General features: G+C 48.5%; 1 protein-coding gene across 1 annotated transcript; it reads right to left on the bottom strand.

Moving 5' to 3' along the window:
- Window positions 1-174: 174 nt before the first annotated feature.
- On the bottom strand, window positions 175-7,593 carry Cd72 (CD72 molecule). The gene is given in 10 exon segments (XM_036177637.1): window positions 175-215; window positions 447-580; window positions 1,540-1,649; window positions 2,226-2,380; window positions 4,953-5,187; window positions 5,189-5,307; window positions 5,744-5,833; window positions 6,703-6,774; window positions 7,318-7,425; window positions 7,512-7,593. Coding segments are annotated over 9 exon segments (1,101 nt in total). The 3' UTR covers window positions 175-215; window positions 447-450.
- Between the last annotated feature and the right edge of the window lie 13,488 nt (window positions 7,594-21,081).

Raw genomic sequence — 21,081 nt, forward strand, 5'->3', positions numbered from 1 at the left:
GTCTGGGAAGTTCTTAAGGAAGGCCAGAGTCCTCACTCTCTTCCCAGGAATAGTCCAGTTTCTGGGGCGGCTTTCAAGCAGGCAGCAGGTTGCCAGGCCAGGATCAGGCCTTAGCTGAGCGTGCCCAAGAGTGAGGGAGCGCTAGAGGAATCACAGTGCTAAGTATTGGCAGGTCACAGGTGAAGGATGTCGGTCACAAGCTCTTGTTCGTGTGTCTGGAAAAATAAAGCATCAGTGAGCTCCAGCTGACTCTCACTAACCCCCATCCAGTTCACCCTGTCTTCTTCCAGCTCCTCTGTTCAGGCCATTTCTGTCCCCATTCCCTGCCTAGCCTGGCCCTACATAAGCAGACTGAACCCCTGGAGGTTGTGGATGTCACAAATTTTCCCTCTGTCCTCATGCACACACCCCTGCCCTATCTCCGTACCACCTACCTCCATACTTACCATTTCAGTGCAGGTGATCCCCATCAGGAAACCTGAACGCTTCCAGCTCGCAAATGCAGGGATTAGGCTCTGTACACTTTGATAGATACATACTCCATGTTTTATACCGGTTGTTTAGCTTCCAGCATTGTGAGCTGTGAGAATAAGATGCAAGCGTGGTGAGTAGAATTGGGACACACTCTGGACCCCTCCCTTCCCCTTGCTCTTTGTAAAACCTAGTCCAAGACCTGTCTCCTGCTAAGGCCTCGTGGTCCAGGAACAGATTTCTGAACTTCAGCTCAGACAGCCTTAAGACCATGGAGGAAACTCCCCAAAGTCATAAAAGATGAAAACCCCACCTAAGGAGCTGGGTGTGCTGGTGCATGCCTTTAATCCCAGCACCCAGAAGACAGGCAGGCCACTATATAGTGAATCCATCTCAAAACCATGGAACATGAAGTAGCCACACTACTTCAGGGTTCCTGAGCAAAACCACAGCTCCTCTGCTGCTCCCTGCTCGCTGTGCGCGGTTCTAGCGGCCCAGCCACAGTTTGGGCAGCTTGTCAAGGCTTAGGGAGTTCAATGCCAGCGCTTCTCTCTGGCTGTAAAGCCCTAGCTAAATTCTCAGCTCCTGCTGATAGATGGAAACAGATCTCAACCTAATAGCTGCTTTTTTCTTTTGTTTTTTGAGGTGGGGAGTCTTGCTGTGTAGCCCAGGCTGGCCTTAACTCCCAATCCTACCTCAGCTCCTGAGTGCTAGGATTATAGGAATATGCCATTGTAATTTTTATTTTAAGTGCATGCTAGAGCCCTCCAGGTACTATGGACGGGATGTGGAATAAGAAAGAGTGCAGGTTAGTGAGATGGCTTGGCAGGTCACAGTCCTAAGCCTAGTGGCAGAGTGTGGTCCACACGGCAGGAGGGAACTGGCTCCTACAGCTGTCCTCTGACTGCTACATGGCACCCCTCCCTCAACACACGATTTTTTCTTAATTAATGTCTTACCAGTCTCTAAGAAGAAACAAGGAGTCACAATGCTGATTTGTGGAAGAGTGGGGGCCAGGGCTTAGGGGAGAAATATTAATAGGCCTTTATGAGAGACTGAGTGACATACCCCGGATTCTTCCCAGATTGTAATGAGTATCCTTCAGGATGTCTTGTCTGATGGACCCAGTATGACTTTGAATCATTTAGCGACTCCTTTAAGATGCTGGGCAAAGGAACCTGAGGGGTTCAGAGAGGGATGTGAAAAGCAATGAGAATATGGAAAAATGGGCACACCCTAGGGGGGCAGGGAGTTTTGCTTCACCAGAGACCATGCCCACTTAGTACATGAACTAATTGCTCCTGCAACCTTCCAATGCCTCTAGATACAGGCCCACCCTCCATTTCACCCCCAAGCTGAGTAAGAATTTGGAGTGGAGTCAGTCTGTGAACTTCATTTTGGTCTCGGGTAATCAAGTGTCAGGGTCTGGCACCACTCTGCCTGAGAGGCAGAAGAGCCAATGAACAAGTGTGCCATCAAGGGGCGGGCCAGCAAGCCAAGACACTAAAGTGGAGCTGGCTCAACCGTGTCAGCTCTCACCAATACTAAGCATTAGGGGCGTCTTCAGGCATCAAGACTAAAGATGCCCAAGCTAGTGCCACATCTACTGGCAAACAGTGTGACTGTCCATATCTGTCACGGGGAAGCAATGCAAACCACGGCGTGCGGCACACGCGCACTACCACACCTGACTCAATGACATACCTCCTCCACCAATGGTACCCACTTCAGAATATGGATAAGGGCATGCTCACTTCATAAAAATAATACTTCTCAATTTCTCTGACTACAGCCAATTTGGAGGACAGAGATGTGCAGTACTGTTGGCTCTCCTGGAAACTTCTGGGAGTGTGTGAGATGTAAAAGCATCTTTTCTGTTCCTGTAGCCATCCTACTGGACAGCAGGAGTCTACAAAGCAGAAAGAGTATGACAGCCACAACACTTGGATAAAGTGACCAGCTGACCAGCTGGTTGCTGACACTAGTCCCTCAGGTCCACCCTCGACTCCTCATCAACTTTAGTCCTTGGTCTTTGCAATCTTTTTGCCTCTTCTGAAAACATTTTACTTCTAACAATATGGGAAGATTATTCTACTGCAGCTAGTGTTGCTGCCCTGGTTTCTGAAAGATTAAAATCTGCCCTAACACTGGCCAACCTTGCCTGGGCTCCCACATTGACCAATGGGCTTCTCTTTCATTCATTCATTCATTCATTCATTCATTCCATTTACTCACTAACACATCTTCACTGCACATTTGAAGTTTTGCCTCATCCCTCCAGCCCCTGGCCACATCTCTCTCCACAACTCCATAAACAGACAGACTTGGTTCCTGTTTTTATGAAATTATGAACACTCTCCATTTCCATATTTAAAGATACATGTCTCCGTTGTTTTCCAGGCTACCTTTAAGAAATGAACATCCAGGGTTGGGGATTTAGCTCAGTGGTAGTGCACTTGCCTAGCAAGCACAAGGCCCTGGGTTCGATCCTCAGCTCCAAAAATAAAAAAAAAAAAGAAAAGAAATTACAATGAAACACTTTCTTTTGTAAGCTGCCTTGGTCTTGTGTTTTGACGCAGCAACAGGAAAGTGACCAAGACACCCAGTGACTACCCAGTGAGTGCCAGCCATCCTACCGAACCTTGGAAGGCAGGTCAGAGAATCCCCACAGAATGCTGGCTATAGCCATATTGATGAGCTCTGTCTGGGTTTGATTGAAAGACCCTGCTTCAATGAATAAAGTAAACGAGCAATCAAGAATGAGTCTCTGCCTCAACCTGTGCACACACAAACACATATGTACATATGCATATAACACACACACACACACACACACACACACACACACACACGAAAATGGACAAAAGGAAGAATACAAAAAAGGAAGAATTCATTTGGGTGAGGTGAAAGTAGTTAAGAAAAACACGCTGCTGTGGGATAGTCTTTCTGTACACTGTGAATATGTGTTGCTCCCATTGGTTAATAAAGAAGCTGCTATGGCCTATGGCAAGGCAGAATAGAGCCAGGTGGGGAGTCCAAGCAGAGAGACTAGGAGAAGAAGGCAGAGTCAGAGGAGACGCTGAGGGCTGCCGGGGGAGCAAGATGTAATGGAACACAGGTAATGCCACAAAGCCACATGACAAAACACAGATTAATAGAAAAGTGTTGAATTAAGTTGTGAGAGCTAGTTAATGACAAGCTTGAGCCATTGGCCAAAGAGTTTGTAATTAATGTAAGCCTCTGTGTGTTTCCTTGGGACTGAGTGGCTGCGGGACCAGGCAGGACCCTGGAAAACTTCCACCAGCTACACCTAGCTGCGGCAGTTATCCTAGAAAGATTGGGATCTGCAGAACTCAAATGCCCGGATAGACTTGGTGGAGTCGTTCTGATGTGCTGACAGTGGCGGGCCTGCTGAACATGCTGGAAAAGGCAGTGGGGAAGGAGCTACTCCAGAAAGCAAGATGCCCGGGCAGACCAGAGTCTCAGCGACACCAAGCTGCTCAACTGTAGTTTGTCACACCTGATGCAGGCCTAGACTATGTTGTCAGTTTGGGTTCATCCAGGGCTGTGTTTTCAATCAGTCTAGTGTACCAGGACCATGGATTAAAGGAGTGGGTGACTGAGTAATAGACCCTGGAACCCAAGATGAGGAGAGAGAGAGAAGCAAGGATAAGAGATAGCTGTTGGGAAGAAAGAAAGCTGGGACATGCCTCGGGAAGGCGGGAGATGTGTGGAGAACCCTGTGGACTGGTAGTTACAGTCAGAGTAGATGTCTACAGCCAAGAGAACAGAAGACCACCATGGGATGGATGGCAAGGTCTAAAGAGTAGATATGGTGTCGGCACTGGTGAGAGACTGAGAGTCACGGAAAATAAGAAGGTTAAGGAGAGCGGCCGCGAGATGGCTCAGTAGTTAATGTGTTTGCCACAAAAGCATGAGGACTTTAGTTCAGATACCCAGCGCCCCTAGAAAAAGTGGAACTGAGATGGCCACGTTCTAGGTTGAGTAAAGAGATTCTATCTCAAAAACTATTCTCCAATGGCACACACACGGGGTGGGGGGGTGGCAAATGTGGGGAAGAAAGAGAGAAAGCACATACTCATGAATGCATGCATGCATGCTCGCACACACAGAGAACAGGAGCTGGGGGGGGGGTTCTGTAATCTTGCTCTTAAACTAAGTGAAAGCAGCTAGATGCCTCTAGGTTAGAAAGATTTGAACTATGTGATGCAGCTAGAGATTACTTCCTGCCCCCCCACATGATCTGCTGTAGAGCTGGGTGCACTGCCCCCCCAAACCCAGTGTGCAGTTTGGTCCTTTTCAGTAACTGAGTCACACAGCCTAGGTCAGCCATTGCTCTGGCTCACTGCCCCTTTCCTGAACTCCCTGCCTGCTGAGCCCTAGGCAGACCCATCCACTAGAGACTCCTGGATTCAGTCCACCCCTTACAGGCCCCTCCTCCCTGATCCCAGAGCAGATACCTGAGGAACAAGAGAAGAAGCACTTCAGTGTGTCCCGCATGTTGACCAGCCTCTGGTTCAAGTCCCTCCTCTGCTGCCCCTCCCTTTCCAAGCTCTCCTTGGCCCTCTGTCCCTCAGACTGGCAGGCCTCTAGTTGCTGCTCAGTGGCCTCATGGATCTTCTGCTTCTCCTGTAAAGCGCCCTGACTCAGGGCCAGCTCTGCCTGAGACTCCCGCAGCTCCACCTCCTTCTGCCCCGAGCTGAGCTGTCTTCTGCCCCAGCTGAGCTGTCTTCTGCCCCAGCTGCTGCTGCAAGCTGCTGTTGGCGGCTTGGAAAATCCTGGTTGCCTGCTGGAACTGCTGAGACACCTGCAGATCTGTTTGGCCACACGGAGAGACTGATTGAGTTTAGCAAAACACACTTGTTTGTATCCCTGCCTCGGGAAGACTGAGCTAGGAAGATAGAAAGTTGCAGGCCAGCCTGGGCTGCATATGGAGATCCTTGGGTGAGACACTTAAGGGCACTTCCTCTAGCTGGTGCTCTAAGACTGCGGTATCAACATTTTCTGTTTCTTGTAACTTCTTGTGTAATGTGCTGAATTGAAGATCTGGCTGCCCAGAGTCTAAGGAACTCCTAAACTGGGTAAGGATAATCTAGGAAGGCAGGACACTCTGGGACAGACCTGGCTGGAAACCAGACCCAAAAGCCAAGGATGTCGGGACAGTGTTTTTGAGCTTTCTTGATGAAAGACCAATTGGGGAAAGAAGGGGAGATGTTTAGAATGAGTGGGGAATGGGGGTACCCATACTCACAGCGAACTCCCAGGCAGATGGCAGCCACCCCTAACATCAGACAGGCTAGGAGAAGGCCCAGCAAGGAGTATTGCAAGCCGACTGTGGGACCTTAGGGGACAATGAGGAGGGGCATTACCCAGAAGGAACTAAATTTCATACAGGGAAGGGAACCTGGAGGCATGTGACTAGGGACCATCGGAACAGGGGAGTTGTAACTGAATTGATTCTAGGTGTAGGGAGTGGAGCGGCTGGGCTGTCATTGAAGTCCCAAAGGCTCGCCCCCAGAAAGTGTGGTGGTATTGTGTTCCCCAAAATATTGTGTGTTCCCTGAAATAAACATATCTGGGGTCAGAGAACAGACAGCCACTAGATACAGAGCCACAAATGGTGGCTAGAAAATGGGAAGAGTAAGCCATAGCAGAAGTTGGGCGGTGGTGGTGCACACCTTTAATCCCAGCACTTGGGAGACAGAGCTAGCCAGATCTCTGAGTTCAAGGCCACTTTAGAAACAGCTAAGCATGGTGACCCACACCTTTAATCCCAGAAAATCAGCCTTTAATCCCAGGGAGTGATAGCAGAAAGCAGAAAGGTATATAAGACGTGAGGACCGGGAACTGAGTTAGTTAAGCATTTTGGCTGGTTAAGCTTTTAGGCTTTGGAGCAGCACAGTTCAGCTGAGACCCATTCGGATGAGGACTCAGAAGTTTCCAGTCTGAGGAAACAAGACCAGCTGAGGAACTGGCAAGGTGAAACCGTGGCTTGCTCTGCTTCTCGGATCTTCCAGCGTTCACCCCAATAACTGACCTCAGGTTTGATTTTATTAATAAGACTCTTTAAGATTCCTGTTAGAGCAACAACGGCAGAACCCAGCCCTCCCCCCCCCCCCATGCACCCTCTGGCAGCCCTGCCCTGCGGGTGGGCTGCTGGAGAGTGGCGAGCTGGGGCTGCGGGGGTGGGGGTGGGGGTGGGATACGCACAATGGGGAACCTGCCCTACTGCGGGCCGCTTTGCGGAGCTCCAGGACGCAGCTGGCTGCTCTGACCTGACGCCTGCGGAAGGGGAGCGCCCGAGGTAAGGGTGGAAAGTCCCGGTAACCTCCCTTCTCCCCAGCCCCACACCATGCAAAGACCTTAGTCTGTCCTGTGCTAAGTGCTGTGGGACAGTCACTCTCGGGGGACTTCCTCTGCTGCCCTGGACTCAGGTCCCTGCCGCCTTCGGAGTTTGGGGGATAGCCCCTGCTCACCTCCTGCTTGCCCCCAGAACTCCCACGCAGGGAGGTCCTCACCCAGAAGCCTTTCTTGGGTTGCCTTATCCACACTCCAGTCATCCCTCATTTCTCTCCTGGGTCTCCGTTTGTCTCCTAATTATTTCCTCCGGGTCTCGTCGCCTGTGACGGCTCATCCTTCAACATCTCTGCGCGCTCTTGTTCCCCCACCCGGCTGCACTGATCCTGCCCACAGCTTACCGTGAGGTCCGTCACCCATCTTCCCCCTGGCTCTCAGCTAGCTTATTCTCAAGAAAGGCCCTGCTACTTTCTCCAAGACTGCGCTGCACTCCCCAGATACTCCCGCCACATCCCTGGACCTCCATACCGGCTTTGTCCACTAGCGCAGGGGAAGCCAAGCCTGATGGTCCTCCTGGGACTGGAGACATTTGCACATTCTCGTAGGTGAGTTCTCCATCCTCATAGGCCTCACAGTCTGGTAGAGGAAAGGTCCGAAGTAGGAGTCGGGAATGAGGTCTGTGGAGTGGGCGTGGGATAAGGAGGGTAGCAAGCAGGACTTACCCTGTCCTAAATGATTAGAGATGCTCTTCTTCAGGGGCACTTTCACAAAGCGCAGGTCTGCGTAGGTGATGGCATCAGCCATGGCCTTGGGCACCTCTGCCTCAAGGTCTTCCAGCTAACCCACAGGCCCACACCTCCCTGGCCACTCTCCTCCCTTAAGCACTGAGTTCTCTCTGTGACTGTAAGGCTGAGCGCTGTGACCCCAAGTCACAAAAGAGGAAGGCCTCCGGCAGATGGACTCAATGAAGCAGAAGAGGTGGCCTGGGTTGGAGCCAGAGGGCCAGGGAGGGCTCCTGAGGTCCAAAATACAGATGCCGAAGCTAGCCTGGACCTGTGTCCAGCCAGTGGCCCTCCCCATGTCCCCACCCACTTTGACCGCCCGCAGTACTCCCTGGTTGGCCACTCCCCTCCTGACTGCCATTCACTAAGATCTATCAATGTACACTTGGGATTCTTTTTGTTTGTTTGTTTGTTTTGTTTTGTTTTGTTTTGTTTTGTTTTGTTTGGAACAGGGTTTCTCTGTGAAGCAGTCCTGACTGCCCTAGAACTTGCTCTGTAGACCAGGCTAACCTCAAACTCAGGAATCTGCTTGCCTCAGCCTCCCAAGTGCTAAGATTAAAGGCATGCACCATGATTCTTTTGTTCTTAACTGACCAGGGCACTTCCCAATCACTGCTCCAGGTTGCAGCTTCATCCTCAACCATCAGTTTGGGGGTTCCTACCATGGAGCCTTAGCTCCTCCTCGTTCTGGGGTTTCCAGTAGACTCATGGCTTTCCAGGAGGGTGTCCTTAATTTAGTAGCTTAGATATAAGGTTCGTGTCCCCCATTTAGCATGGGGCACTTCTGAGGTGAACCTAACTTACCTTCTGCTTGCTGAACTATCACCCAGAAACCATTCCTGGGAATGTGATAGCTTTTTTTTTTGAGGATGTGAGGGAAGCAGGAACAAATGGTTTTCCTTGGTGAGCACCCCAGACTCCCCACTTCACAGCTTTTTTTCCTGCTGTCTACCTGATCACACCTGTGACCAGGTGTCTCCCTCCCCCATGCATCCCCCCTCCCCCATCCTGTTCCATCCTCTGGGTTCCCCCACCAGAGCCACATCAGGAATCAGTGTCCCCTCGGCAGGGGCTCAGGAGCAGCTCTGAGCTGCGCCGAAGGACTGGCCTGGAGCAGCAGTGGTCCTCACATCCCTCCTAGGGAGGGTGGAAAGGAAGCTATAAGTGTGAGGTTCAAGAAGGGGTGTGGTGGGCTGAAGAGATGGCTCAGTGGTTAGAGGACTGGTTCAGCTCCCAGCGCCTGCATGGCCGTTTGCAACCATCTGTAACTCCAGTTCCAGGAGATCCGGTGTCCTCTTTGGTCACCTCAGTCATCGGCTGGCACATTGGGCACAGACAGACATGCAGGCAAAGCACTCATACACATAAAATAAAATACAGCTCAGGAAAGAAGAAGGGGGTGGCTGGGGCTTCTTAGACAGGAGTGAGGCAAAGAAAAGTCCCCTTGTTGTAATTAAGTTCTTTTAGAGGTCCTGGGGGCTGGAGGCATAGCTCAGTGGTACACTGGGAGTATGATGGTCTGGGCTCGCTTCCCAGCATACGTATACAGTTCAAACCTTGTTCCATCAAACCCATCCCCAGAGAAAACTGGACACCAAGTATGGTGGTACACACCTTTAATCTCAGAAATCAGGAGACAGAGGCAGGCACAGGTATATCCTGTGAGTCAGAGGCCAGCCTGGTCTACACCCTGAGTGGCCGGGATTATAAAGTGAGACCCTGTCTCAGAGAGAGATACAGAGACAGAGAGAGGGGAGACATGTCTAGAGGAGCCTGCCAAACCCACTAAGTTATTGTAGATGAAGCTGAAGAGGGTCTGATGGACAGTGGCAGGAAGGCCGGACCGAGAACAGCATTATCCAAAGGGGATTCTAATGTTCTTCTACCACAATGCAGCCTCTTAAAGGAATCCCAAAAGGTCTTCACGAGTGGGAGGCTGGAATGAGCTGGAACCAGATGAGGTACAGAGGTGAGAAAACCTCACCCCCTTGTGGACCACATCCGCCCCCACCCCCACCCCCACCAGCTGTCCTGCAGCTGTGGGGAGGAAGAAAGAAAGGTAAAGTTCCTCACCACATGCTACCAACTCACGTGACTGGTGGTACATGACAGGGCCAGGTGACGTTGGGAGAGCTTTCTTGCAATAGTGGAGCCTGCCTGCCCCGGAGAAAGTGGCCCCTGAGGCTGAAGAGAAAACACACGGTCACCTGAGGAAGGTGTGTGCTTGCCTGTGCACAGCCCCCCACCCCCTCCACGCACACACACTTTGTGGCCTGTTAGGGGTGTCTGGGAGGTGAGTGTCTGTGTCCACGTGCCCCGGGAGAATGAAACATAATGGGTCCTGTGGGCTGAGGAGCTGGTGAGAGAGCTACCATCTTCTGTCCTCTCAGAAAAGTCATCATAGGTCAAGACAACAGGTTTTACAAGTATTTCCTTTTTTTGAGATTCGTTTATGTCTTAAGGGTTCTCTGCAGCAGCTGTTAACGGTCCCTGCTCGACTGAAGTTTCCAGCAGCCCAGGGCCTTCCTCCAGACACTGTCTCAGGGCCGCCCCCAGATACTGGCAGTGGCCTGGTGTCTCCCTGGGGGCCTGTGGGGCATGTGAGAATGAGTGGGAGGGTACGAAGCAGCTGGTGTCAGCGATGGGTGGGGACAGTGGGCGCTGCATCTGTGGTGCACAAGGTGTGGGGTGGGCAGGGAGAGCTCATAAGGACACTAGCAGGAATCCCATGGACTGTAGACAATGTCTCAGTTTCCAGAACCCAATACGCAGGTGACTGGGACCTGGATGCCAGATAAGATGCCCAAGTCCAGCTTCTAATATGCACTGGAAACAGCATCAGGGACCCTCATGGCACTGAGATGGAGTGCGCTGAGTGGCCCAGCTCACCCACATTGCCTAGAAGTCTTCATCAGGAGTGGTCTGGATTTCTCTCCTCTTTAGCCCTCCTGGTGGTGGTGAACTATCTCTTCATGACATTCTGCAGCCACTTCAGTCTTAGGCCAGATTGTAGTGTCTACGTCAAAGCCCCCCTGGAGGATAAAACGTGACAGACGATGAGGATGCCCGTGAGAACTGCTGTCTGAACACCCTGATCAATTTTAAATGCACTTGTATTTTACAGATGGGAAATAGATTGGAGGCGTGCAATTCTTGCCCTTCCTGGGTGTGTATGAAAGTCTGTGCAACAATGGCGTTCGCATTAACTTTCAAAGCTGAACATCCAAAATTCTGGCACTCAGTTATACCCGTACTGTCCAGAAGTCAGGAACACTTGGGACTTTAAGACCTGAGAGATGCGAGCTGCGAGCTGCGTTTCCAGACCGCAATCTGAACTCTGATCCATGAGGCCAAACACCACAGCCTTGCCTTGCCCTGACTGCCCCTATGCTTACTACAGAGGATGGATTGTCTAACAAGGGCAGGGGGCCCAATTGGGAATTTGCTATGTAAAAGGGGCTCATCTGGGTCATTTTGGTCAGGCAAGTCCAGTATACATCAGGAAGACTCTGAGCTAGACTGTACCTTCACCATCACCGTAAGCACTGGCCTTGGGAAAGTCTGACAGTGACAGACTAAGGACATCCCCAAATGTTCATACACTAGTCCCAGCTGCCTATAAATATATTCACTGGCATGCTTAAGTGAAGGCCCTTTAGATGGGTGATCACCCTTTCTATCTCAGGAGTTTGGTTTAATTACAGGGGACCTCAAAGAAAGGTCTTTTCTCAGCTAGGAGAAGAAAGACATTCCAGAAGAGGAAGAGTCAGAGATGAGTTTTGAAGAGAAGGGGCCATGAGCCAGGAGAGGAGGAGGGGAGTGGGAGGAGACAGGGTCTCATGTAGCCCAGGCTGGCACTCTACTTGCTGCGTGTCCATGGCTGTCCTTGAACTCCTCCTGCCTATACCTTCTTGTGGCTATCCCTTTGTATAAATAAAGTGCTGATTGGCCAATAGCCAGGCAGGACAAACAAAAAGAAATATTCTGGGAACAGGAAGGCTGAGTCAGGAGATGCTGCCAGCCATTGCCATGAGTTACAACATGTAAAGTACCAGTGAGCCACAAGTCACGTGGCAAAGTAGAGATTTTTTTTTTAAAAATGGGTTAATTTAAGATAAAAGAACAGCTAGCAAGAAGCCTGCCACAGCCATACAGTTTTTAAGTAATATAAGTCTCTGTGTGTTTACTTGGTTGGGTCTGAGCGGCTGTGGGACTGTCAGGTGAGAGATTTGTCCTGACCTTGGGCCAGGCAGGACCAGGAAACCTCTAGCTACAATACCTCCCAAGTGCTAGGATTGTACAAGTTACTATTTCCTATCTATAAATAAGAGACAATCTAGGGCTGGAGAGATGGCTCAGAGGTTAAGAGCACTACTGTCTGCTCTTCCAGAGGTCCTGAGTTCAATTCCCAGCAACCACATGGTGGCTCACAACCATCTATAGTGAGATCTGATGCCCTCTTCTGGCCTACAGCAAAACTTGCAGAAAGAACACTGTTTTCATAATAAATAAAATAAATCTTTTTTATTTTATTTAGACAGTCTAGAAGTCAATCAAGACTTTACTAGCAGGAGGTATAAACTTCAGCAAAGGCCTCTTTAAAAATCACATCTCAGCACTGAGTCAGGAGGATCACAAGTTTAAAGTCAACCTGGTGTCAGCAGGGCTGGCTGACTTGTGAGAGCTCAAAAGAAACGTGCTTCCTTGTTCTACTGGTTTCTGGAAGCTGCCTGGACTCCCTGGCTCATGGCCCCTTCCCTTTAAAACCAGCAAGGGCTGACTTTTTGCATCTCATCTGATTCTTCCTCCTTCTGGAGTGCCTTTCTTCCCCTAGCTGGGAAATGACCTCCTTTGAGGTCCCCTGCATTCAATTGGAGCCCCATTCCTGTATCTCTCTCCAAGCCCCAGCTGCTCAGAGATTCTCTGAACAAAGGAAAGGTCTATCTACATTCTGGGCTGCTAACTCCCCTGTTGCCATCAGCCACTCCATACTTGGGCACAAATCCAGCTGTGGCAGACACATCATCACCCCCACCTACAATCTATAAAACCTTCCCTCCTTAGCCAGTTTGTAACTTCTCTAGCCTAATTTTCTGAGACCGGTGAATCTCCCTGGGAGTTACTTTGCTCAATAAACCTGCTGTTACACTGTTTCAGTTCATCTTGAGCTGGCTGACTGTATTAGTGGAGAAACTTATTGTGTGTGTGGGGGGGGGGGGGGGCAGAAAACCTGGACCTTTGCTTAAGCCCAAACACGTTTACATTTTGTCAGGTAAAGTCATAAAAACATGGGCAGCTCCGACTAGTGTATGAACATTTGCGGATGTCCTCAGTCTGTCACTATCAGTAGGTAAAGGTTTCCCAGAAGCCAATGGTTGCAGTGCTGAGTTTCAGGCCAGCAAGACCAAGACTCAAGACCCTTCTCTTTCTTTCCCTTTTTTTTTTTTTTGAGACAGGGTCTTGCTATGTAGCTCTGGCTGTCCTGGAACTCACTGTGTAGACAAGGCTGGCCTCGAACTCACAGAGATTGCTTGCCTCCATCTCCCAAGTGCTGGGATTAAAATCATGTACCCATGCCTAGCAAGATCTTTTCTTTCTTTTTTATTTACTCTTCTTTCATATATTACATCCCAAACACAGTTTCCCCTCCCTCCTCTCCTCCCAGTCTCTGCTCCCCCTCCTCTCTCTCCCAGATCCACTCCTCTGTTTTCCTTCAGAAAAGAGCAGGCCTCCCAGAGATATAAACTAAACACGGCATGACAAGTTGCAGTAAGACTGGGCATAAACCCTCATATCAAGGCTGCATGAGGCACCCAGTAGGAAGAAAAGTGTCCAAAGGGCAGGCGAAAGAGCCAGAGACACCCCCACTCCACTGTCAGGAGTCCCACAAGAACACCAAGCTACACGACCATAACAGACATGCAGAAGGCCTAGCTAAGACCCACACAGGCTCCCTGACTGTCGGTTCAGTCTATGTAAACTTCTATGCACCCACATCAGTTGATTCTGTGGCCATTTTTTGTGGTGTACTTGAGCCCTCTGGCTCCTACAATCCTTCCTCACCCTCTTCCACAGGATTCCCTGAGCTCTGCCTAATGTTTGGCTGTGGGTCTCTGCATCTGCTCCCATCAGTTGCTGGATGAAGTCTCTCTGATGACAATTATGCTAGGCTCCAGGCAAGATCTTCTCTTAAATAAATACAGAACTTAAAAACTGTCACAGTAGATTCAGAGTCAGGAGAACAACCATGGTAGTATCATGAAAGGGACTTATGGCTGTTTGATCTCTGAACCTTCAGACTCCTGGTAGATCTCTGGTGTCTTTGCCTCTGGCTTTTCTTTGACCTTGCCTTGAACAGTGACACACGAGACTCCTTGATTCAAGCAGATGACGATTTGAAAAGAACAAACACTGTATATGGAAAGGCAAACTCAAGATCCAAACATCGGCACGTGTCTGTAATCCAAACCTTTGGGAAGTACAGATAGGATTTGAGGACAGTGTGGATTACAGAGCCAAGACCACATAGCAAGATCCAACTGAAGAAGACGGAGAAGGAGAAAAGGAGGAGGAGGAGAAGAAGAGGAAGAAGGAACGCCAACATTACAGTGATACAGAATGATGCCTCTAAACCCAGAATGAAGTGTCAGAAGGAAGCATAAGCATTTAAAGAAAGATGAAATTGGGGGCTCAAAACTCAAGTACAGCCCCAAAGATGAAAGGAATTTGGGGTCAACTAATTTATGTACCAAAGTTCAAGAAACTGGTCATGGCGGTGCATGCCGTTAATCCCAGCACTTGGGAGGCTCAGGAATGTGGATTGCTGTGAGTTCGAGGGTGGCATAGTCTGTCTACATAGTGAGCTCCAGACCAGCCAGGACTACATAGAGCAATGGTTCTCAACCTTCCTAATGCTGTGACCCTTTTTTTGTTCCAGAGCTGAGGACCAAACCCAGGGCCTTGCGCTCTACCACTGAGCTAAATCCCCAACGCCATGCTTCGACCCTTTAATGCAGCTCCTCATGTTGTGGTGACCTCCAACCATAAAATTACTCTTGTTGCCACTTCAACAACTCTTCTAAGGAGCAAAACTCTGCCAGTGAGGCAGTCCTGGACCCTGACACCCTGGATTGTGACCCCTCGGCTCCAGCTGGTGGAAGGAAGCAAGTAGGGAACCGAGCAGTCCATCCCCAGCCAATGGTAGTGGTGTGAGCTCATTCAATGGTCATTCTTAGAGAGCGAAGTGGAAATCATGGAGATGATCACTCAGCAGGAGCAGCTGGTTGACGCATGCTTCGAAATAATCTCTGTTGACCCACCAAGTAGAGCCTGCCACTTACAGCAACCGTGCCTGTCTCCCAGCTCTCACACTGAGGTGGGTGAGAGCCTGGCAGGGATGCTTGTCCTGAATACCATCTGGAGACAGACAGACACAGAACTAGAGCACACAGTAGGCATGCTCCAGGGGTTCTTGGTGCCCTGTGCTCCAAAATACACCCACAAGTGGGCAACTTTGACCCCCAGCTGGAAAGAGGCCCACTAGTGAGGGCTCAGAACCCCCAGAAATGCAGTCTAGGTTACACCAGGCAAGCTGTCTTGTCCATGAAGCACAGCTTGAACGGGTGGGAGTCCAGAACAAATGGCAGCAGATGAAAATGAAGACTCAGGTTTAGAACCAATTGCACAATGGAGAGTGTATGTTTCATGGGCCTCTTACTGTACGTTTATTTCTCCTCCTCCTTCTTTTTAAAGAAACTGACTTGAGACTGCATAAATTTTTATTAATTTATTTTTCTATTATCAGCTTGATACAGTACAAATTCTTATCCTATTAGTGAAATGTTTCATTGAGGCTTGCCCAGTAATTGAGTAAATCCAAAACTTATTCTTAGCCAGTCATCCTAGGGTCCCCCCTGCTATGTAGCCTTCCTGGTTCTGTGGGTTGCAGTCTGATTGTTCTTTATGTCTAGAATCCACTTATGAGTGAGTACATACCATGTTTGTCCTTCTGAGTCTGGGTTACCTCACTCAGGATGATATTTTATAGTTCCATCCATTTGCCTGCAAATTTCATGCTGTCATTGTTTTTCTCTGCTGAGTAGTACTCCATTGTGTATATGGACCACATTTTCTTAATCCATTCTTGAGTTGACAGGCATCTAAGTTGTTTCTAGGTTCTGGCTATTATGAATAATGCTGCTATGAACATAGTTGAGCATGTATCTTTGTGGTATGATTGAGCATTCCTTGGGTATATGCCCAAGAGTGGTATGGCTGGGTCTTGAGGTAGATCAATTCCCAATTTTCTGAGAAACTGCCATACTGATTTCCACAGTGGTTGTACAAGTTTGCATTCCCATCAACAGTGAAGGAGTGTTCCCTTTGCTCCGCATCCTCTCCAACATGGAGTGTCATTAGTGTTTTTTAATCTTAGCCATTCCAACAGGTGTAAGGTAGTATCTCAGAGTCATTTTGATTGAGACTACATAAATTTAATTTGTGAGCCAAGTGTGAAGGTGGTAGACACAGTTAGGGCACAGAAACTGGTATATGAACTCACCAGGGGCCCCATTCCTAAGGATGAGCGATGTTTCAGAGGGCACAAATTCTGAAGTGGCTCTCAGAGCTCCCCAATGGTTTTCAGCCTGCTTTCACCCATTTTTTAGGTTCAATTGCACATCTGGACACCTAGTGAATTTGTATATGTTTTCATGTCTCTTAGCAAGTTGAATTTGCTCTGTTGAAGTTATAACAAAATCCTTTGTACACATTCTTTTACCATAATTTTACTTTGAAAAAATGTAAGTCTAGAGGAAGGTTGAAAGAATAATACAATGAACACCACTGTGCTTTTCATCTGATATGTCAGTCAGTCCAGGCCCAATAAGGGAAATACAGCCATTAACATACGTGTGTTCATTTACATACGCATCTGGTTACATGCGATAAAACAATCTGAGTTGGTTTGGATTTTTGTTTGTTTGTGTGACTTGATTTGATTTTACTTTGAAACAAGGTCTCATGCTGACTTGTGAACTGGCCTTGGAACCCACAGTGATCATCTGCCTTCATCTTCCAAGCGCTGAGCCTGCAGGCATGCCCTGCCACACCTGTCTTCACAATATCGTGTAGCCAACACCACCTGGGCTTCAGTATGGCCTACTGATGATCTAAGCTGCACCATATCCACCCAGCGGAATTGTCATGGTTTTGCATAAGTACCTGCTCACCTCTCTCTTTCATCCCGCTTGTTAATCTTGGCCCTTTTCCTTGCCTTTCAGGCTGCACTGTGTTGGAGAACGCTGTTCTCCCAGCATAATAGCCACTAGCGTCTGATCAGGGCAGCTGTGATCACTTACAAGAAACTCTCAGGATCAGGCACGTTGCCTTTCCCTCACAGAAGAGGGTGGAGGGGGCCATGAGCCCCTCCGCTGAGATTCCAGCCACACTTTCCTCCACTTTCATCCCAGCTGTGTGTAATTCCTCGCCTGCTGCAGCAACTCCAGGAGGTACTAGAGTGCACACAGTCAGACCACTAACTGAAGCAGCGGGACTCCACCCGTACTGCTGCGGGGAAGTTGGCATCCATGCTGGGTTGAGACTCTGCAGAGGCACGACTGCTTGGAAGTCACCGACGCTTTCGTAACTAACTCCTCACCCAAGCTCCGTAAGTGAACCAAATAAACTCATTGCTTCACTGAGTCGGACATCAGTAGACTCATACTTTGCTCTGTTGCTGGAACCCCATGTGGGGAGAGTACACACTTATTTATATTTACCCAGAAAATGTTCAAGAAGCACTTGCTGCAGAGCCTAGGATGAGTTTGGGGGAACCAGTGACTTTGTCTCTACCATAGGTGATGAGATGTGCGGCTGAAGCTCAGCCGTCTGAGGGTGGGACGTCTTCAGGAGACTCCCGAGAGGGCATCTTCATGTGCTATGGGATGGCGTTGTCTCCCTGATGTAGCAGCATACGCAGGACCCCTTTAAGAACTGCAACTGGGGCTGGAGAGATGGCTCAGAGGTTAAGAGCACTGACTGCTCTTCCAAAGGTCCCGAGTTCAATTCCCAGCAACCACATGGTGGCTCACAACCATCTGTAATGAGATCTGGTGCCCTCTTCTGCAGGAATGTGTGCAGGCAGAACACTGTATACATAATAAACAAACAAACAAATAAATAAATAAATCTTAAAAAAAAAAAAAGAAAGAAAGAAAGAAAAAGAAAAAAAAAGAACTGCAACTGAGGCTGAACTTTCTTCCCCGAAGGACAGTCTTAATGAAAGTCCGTGAGGGCTATCCCAGTAGGGCTATCGCGTCCTCTATGTGCTATGGAGTGGCAATGCCTCCTTGGTGAATTTTGTTTGCCAGACGTGGCGGCTACAGACCAATCCAATCTGCGAAATTTCTCACTTGAGACTCCCTCAGATGAATCTAGGCTGTGTCAAGTTAACCTCGAAACTAACAAGGACAGCTGCCAACCAGAACTAGACATTATGAGCCTATTGCTGAAGACATTGCATGCTTTGGTTGTAGAATCTGAAGAAATCAAGATGGACTGTGGCTGGAAGTTCCCTCCCTGCTGCCTAGTTCACACGGTGCTGTAAAAGGCTGTGCAGATTGCTGGGGGTTGAGGAATTGTTCCCGAAGGTCTGAGGGTTGTACCCTGGAGCTACACTAGGAAAAGGCTACTTGAGTGTGCCAGCTAGTACAATAGTGGCACAAACAGCTAATGGGTACAACCACCAACTTTCTGATTGAATTTAAGGTATACTCCAGAGAGCAGAATTTACATTCAGTACTGTAAACCAGGACAAAAACCTGTGGCTCAGGAGGTCACAGGCCCTAGTGAGGAAGCAACTACTTTGCTAACTGGATATGATAAATCTGTCAAATGTTCTTCTAAATATTTATTTTAAGTCCATAGTTTATTGCTGCTATCAGCATTGGCCAAGGAAGCTTGTTTTTTAAGTGAACAGTAATGTATTGTAAAGATTTACATTCTGAGGCTGGCAAGATGGCTCAGCCCAGCAGGTAAGGGTCCTTGTCACTGAACCGGAGTTCAATCCCCGGAGTCTACATAGTGGAAGGAGAGAACCAACTCTCTCACGTTGTTCTCTGACCTACACACACACACACACACACACACACACACACACACACACACATACACACACACACGAAATGTAATTTAAAGACTTATATTCAATAAAAATCCTGTTTTGTTGTTTTTGAGACAAGGTTTCACTATGTGGCCCTGGCTGTCCCAGAACTTGCTCTGTAGACCAGGCTGGCCTTGAACTCACAGAGATCTGCCTGCCTCTGCCTACTGAGTGCTGGAATTAAAGGCATGTGCCACCACTGTCCCGCTTCAATAAAGCTCCTGGAGAGTGTTTCTGTGGAATGGTGGCCCAATGTTCAGTAACAAATGGAAGAAAATAACCAGGCATCTATCTCTCCCCCTTCTAAGGCTCGGGGACCATTACAGAAAGGGAGGCAGAAGGAATGTAAGAGATGTGGGAAGGGGTGAAATGTCTCCCCAGCACAACAGCCATCATCTTCAAAACAGCTGTGACTACTTGCAGAGATCCTCAAGATCAAGGCTGTTGAAAACCTCATGGAAGAAGGGTAGAGCAGGTCACTGGACCCTAATCCAAGATTCCTGCCATGCCTTCCACGTCCATCCCAGCTGTGTGTCATTGTGCACAAGCTGCTCTCTGGAAGTGATGGCATCTGTACAGTGTGGGCAGTGTTAACTGAGGTGGGAGTGCCATCTATGTTGGCTATGGGTTGAGTCCTTTCAGGGGTGTGGCGGCTTTGGGGGGGGTCACACATTCTCCTGTCAGTAACTCCCACCTGTGCTCTGTAAGTGAGCCCCATAAGCTCACTAGTTCCCCAACCTGGGTATCAGGAGAGCTGCACTTTGGTTTGCCACTGGCACCCTATCTGGAAGGAGTTGACATTTGTTTACCTTTTCCCAGAAAAGTTCACACAACAACTGATATTTAGTAACTTTTTCTCACCATTTTTTTTATGGTGCTGGATTTGAGCCCAGGGTCTCTCGCGTGCTAGGCAAGCACAGTACCACTGAAATACATCCCTAGCTCTCCCTCGGTAATGCATGGGCCACTGCCTCCCATCTATCTGCAGGAACACTGAGACTGGAGACGCCTGCTGCCACTTTACAAGAAGTCTGAGAATTCAAATCCAGGTCCTCACACTCACACAGCAGCTTTCTACCCACCAAGCCAACTCCCCAGCCTTCTCTCAGTCCATTTTCCAAAACTGTCCTTGTCCATTCTTTAAGATACTGGTTAGAACTACAGTCATTATGCACTTCAATTTTGGAAAACTGACTTTTTAAAATTATTTACTGTCCTAGCCGATGTCAGCAGGCAGAGGTACTCGCTGCCAGGCCTGAGGATCTGAGTTCAATCCCCCACATGGCAGAAAGAGAGAACCAACCCCCAAAGCTATCTTCTGAGCTCCACGTGCACCCCGCTCCCTCCAAAAACACATAAATAATGTAATACATTATGTAAAAGAAAAGGGGACTGGTAAGTTGGCTCCGTGGTTAAGAGCACTTGTTGCTCTTACAGAGGACCTGGGTTCAGTGCTTAGTTCCCACATGGTGGCTCACAATCATTCATCACTCCAGTGCCAAGGGATCCAACACTATTCCGACCCCTGCAGGCATCAGGCACACATGATGTACACATGCAGGCCACACATTCAACACAAAAATAAAGGAAATCTAAAAAGAAAAAGAAATGAAAAAATTAAAGAAAACAGAACTCTTATTGCCTCCTAATTGCCTCCATCTAGTTTCTTTGAAGGCAATTGTCCCGACCCCACCCCCCACCCCCAAGCCTGGCTATAAATTAAATTCTACATGTTTGAAATCATACATCTGCTTTTGTTTGGTTATTTTTCTTCTGATATCTCTCTTCCGCATCTTTATTTCAAAACCTTATCACTTTGCTGTGTGTGTTTCTCTTAAGTAAATATTCACCTGAATTTGATTTACAAACAACTAGTATTTTAAGTAGCAGAATTCAGTTCACTTGTATTTACTCTCCAGTATGATGTAGTTGGTTCTCCATATCACTTGTTTTATTCTATTTCCAGCACTCACAAGGCTGAGGCATAGAGACTGGGAGCTCAAGGCCAGCATGGGCTACATACCAAGACTGTCTCAAAAAACAGCAAGAACAAAACACATTCCGATAATTACAATCCCAGTCTGTACTCTCAGACACACACGACCCTTCTAACATATAAAAATACAGTAACAGCTACTTCCAACATGTTATCATTCTCCTCTTACCTCAGTATACTATGAGTTCCAGATTACGTTTACATGCCTTCCATCCCTGTCTCTTTACCCTCTCCTCTCTGAGATATCTGGAGCGTTGCCTTCCAGAAATTCCTGCCTCTTGATTTCAGAGTTTAATTGAGATCATTTAGACCTTGTTAGGATTCCCTTACAGTGTGTCCCACCTGTCTTGAGT

Source organism: Onychomys torridus, chromosome 2 (genome assembly GCF_903995425.1).
Source record: "Onychomys torridus chromosome 2, mOncTor1.1, whole genome shotgun sequence".
NCBI classification, from domain to species: domain Eukaryota; kingdom Metazoa; phylum Chordata; class Mammalia; order Rodentia; family Cricetidae; genus Onychomys; species Onychomys torridus.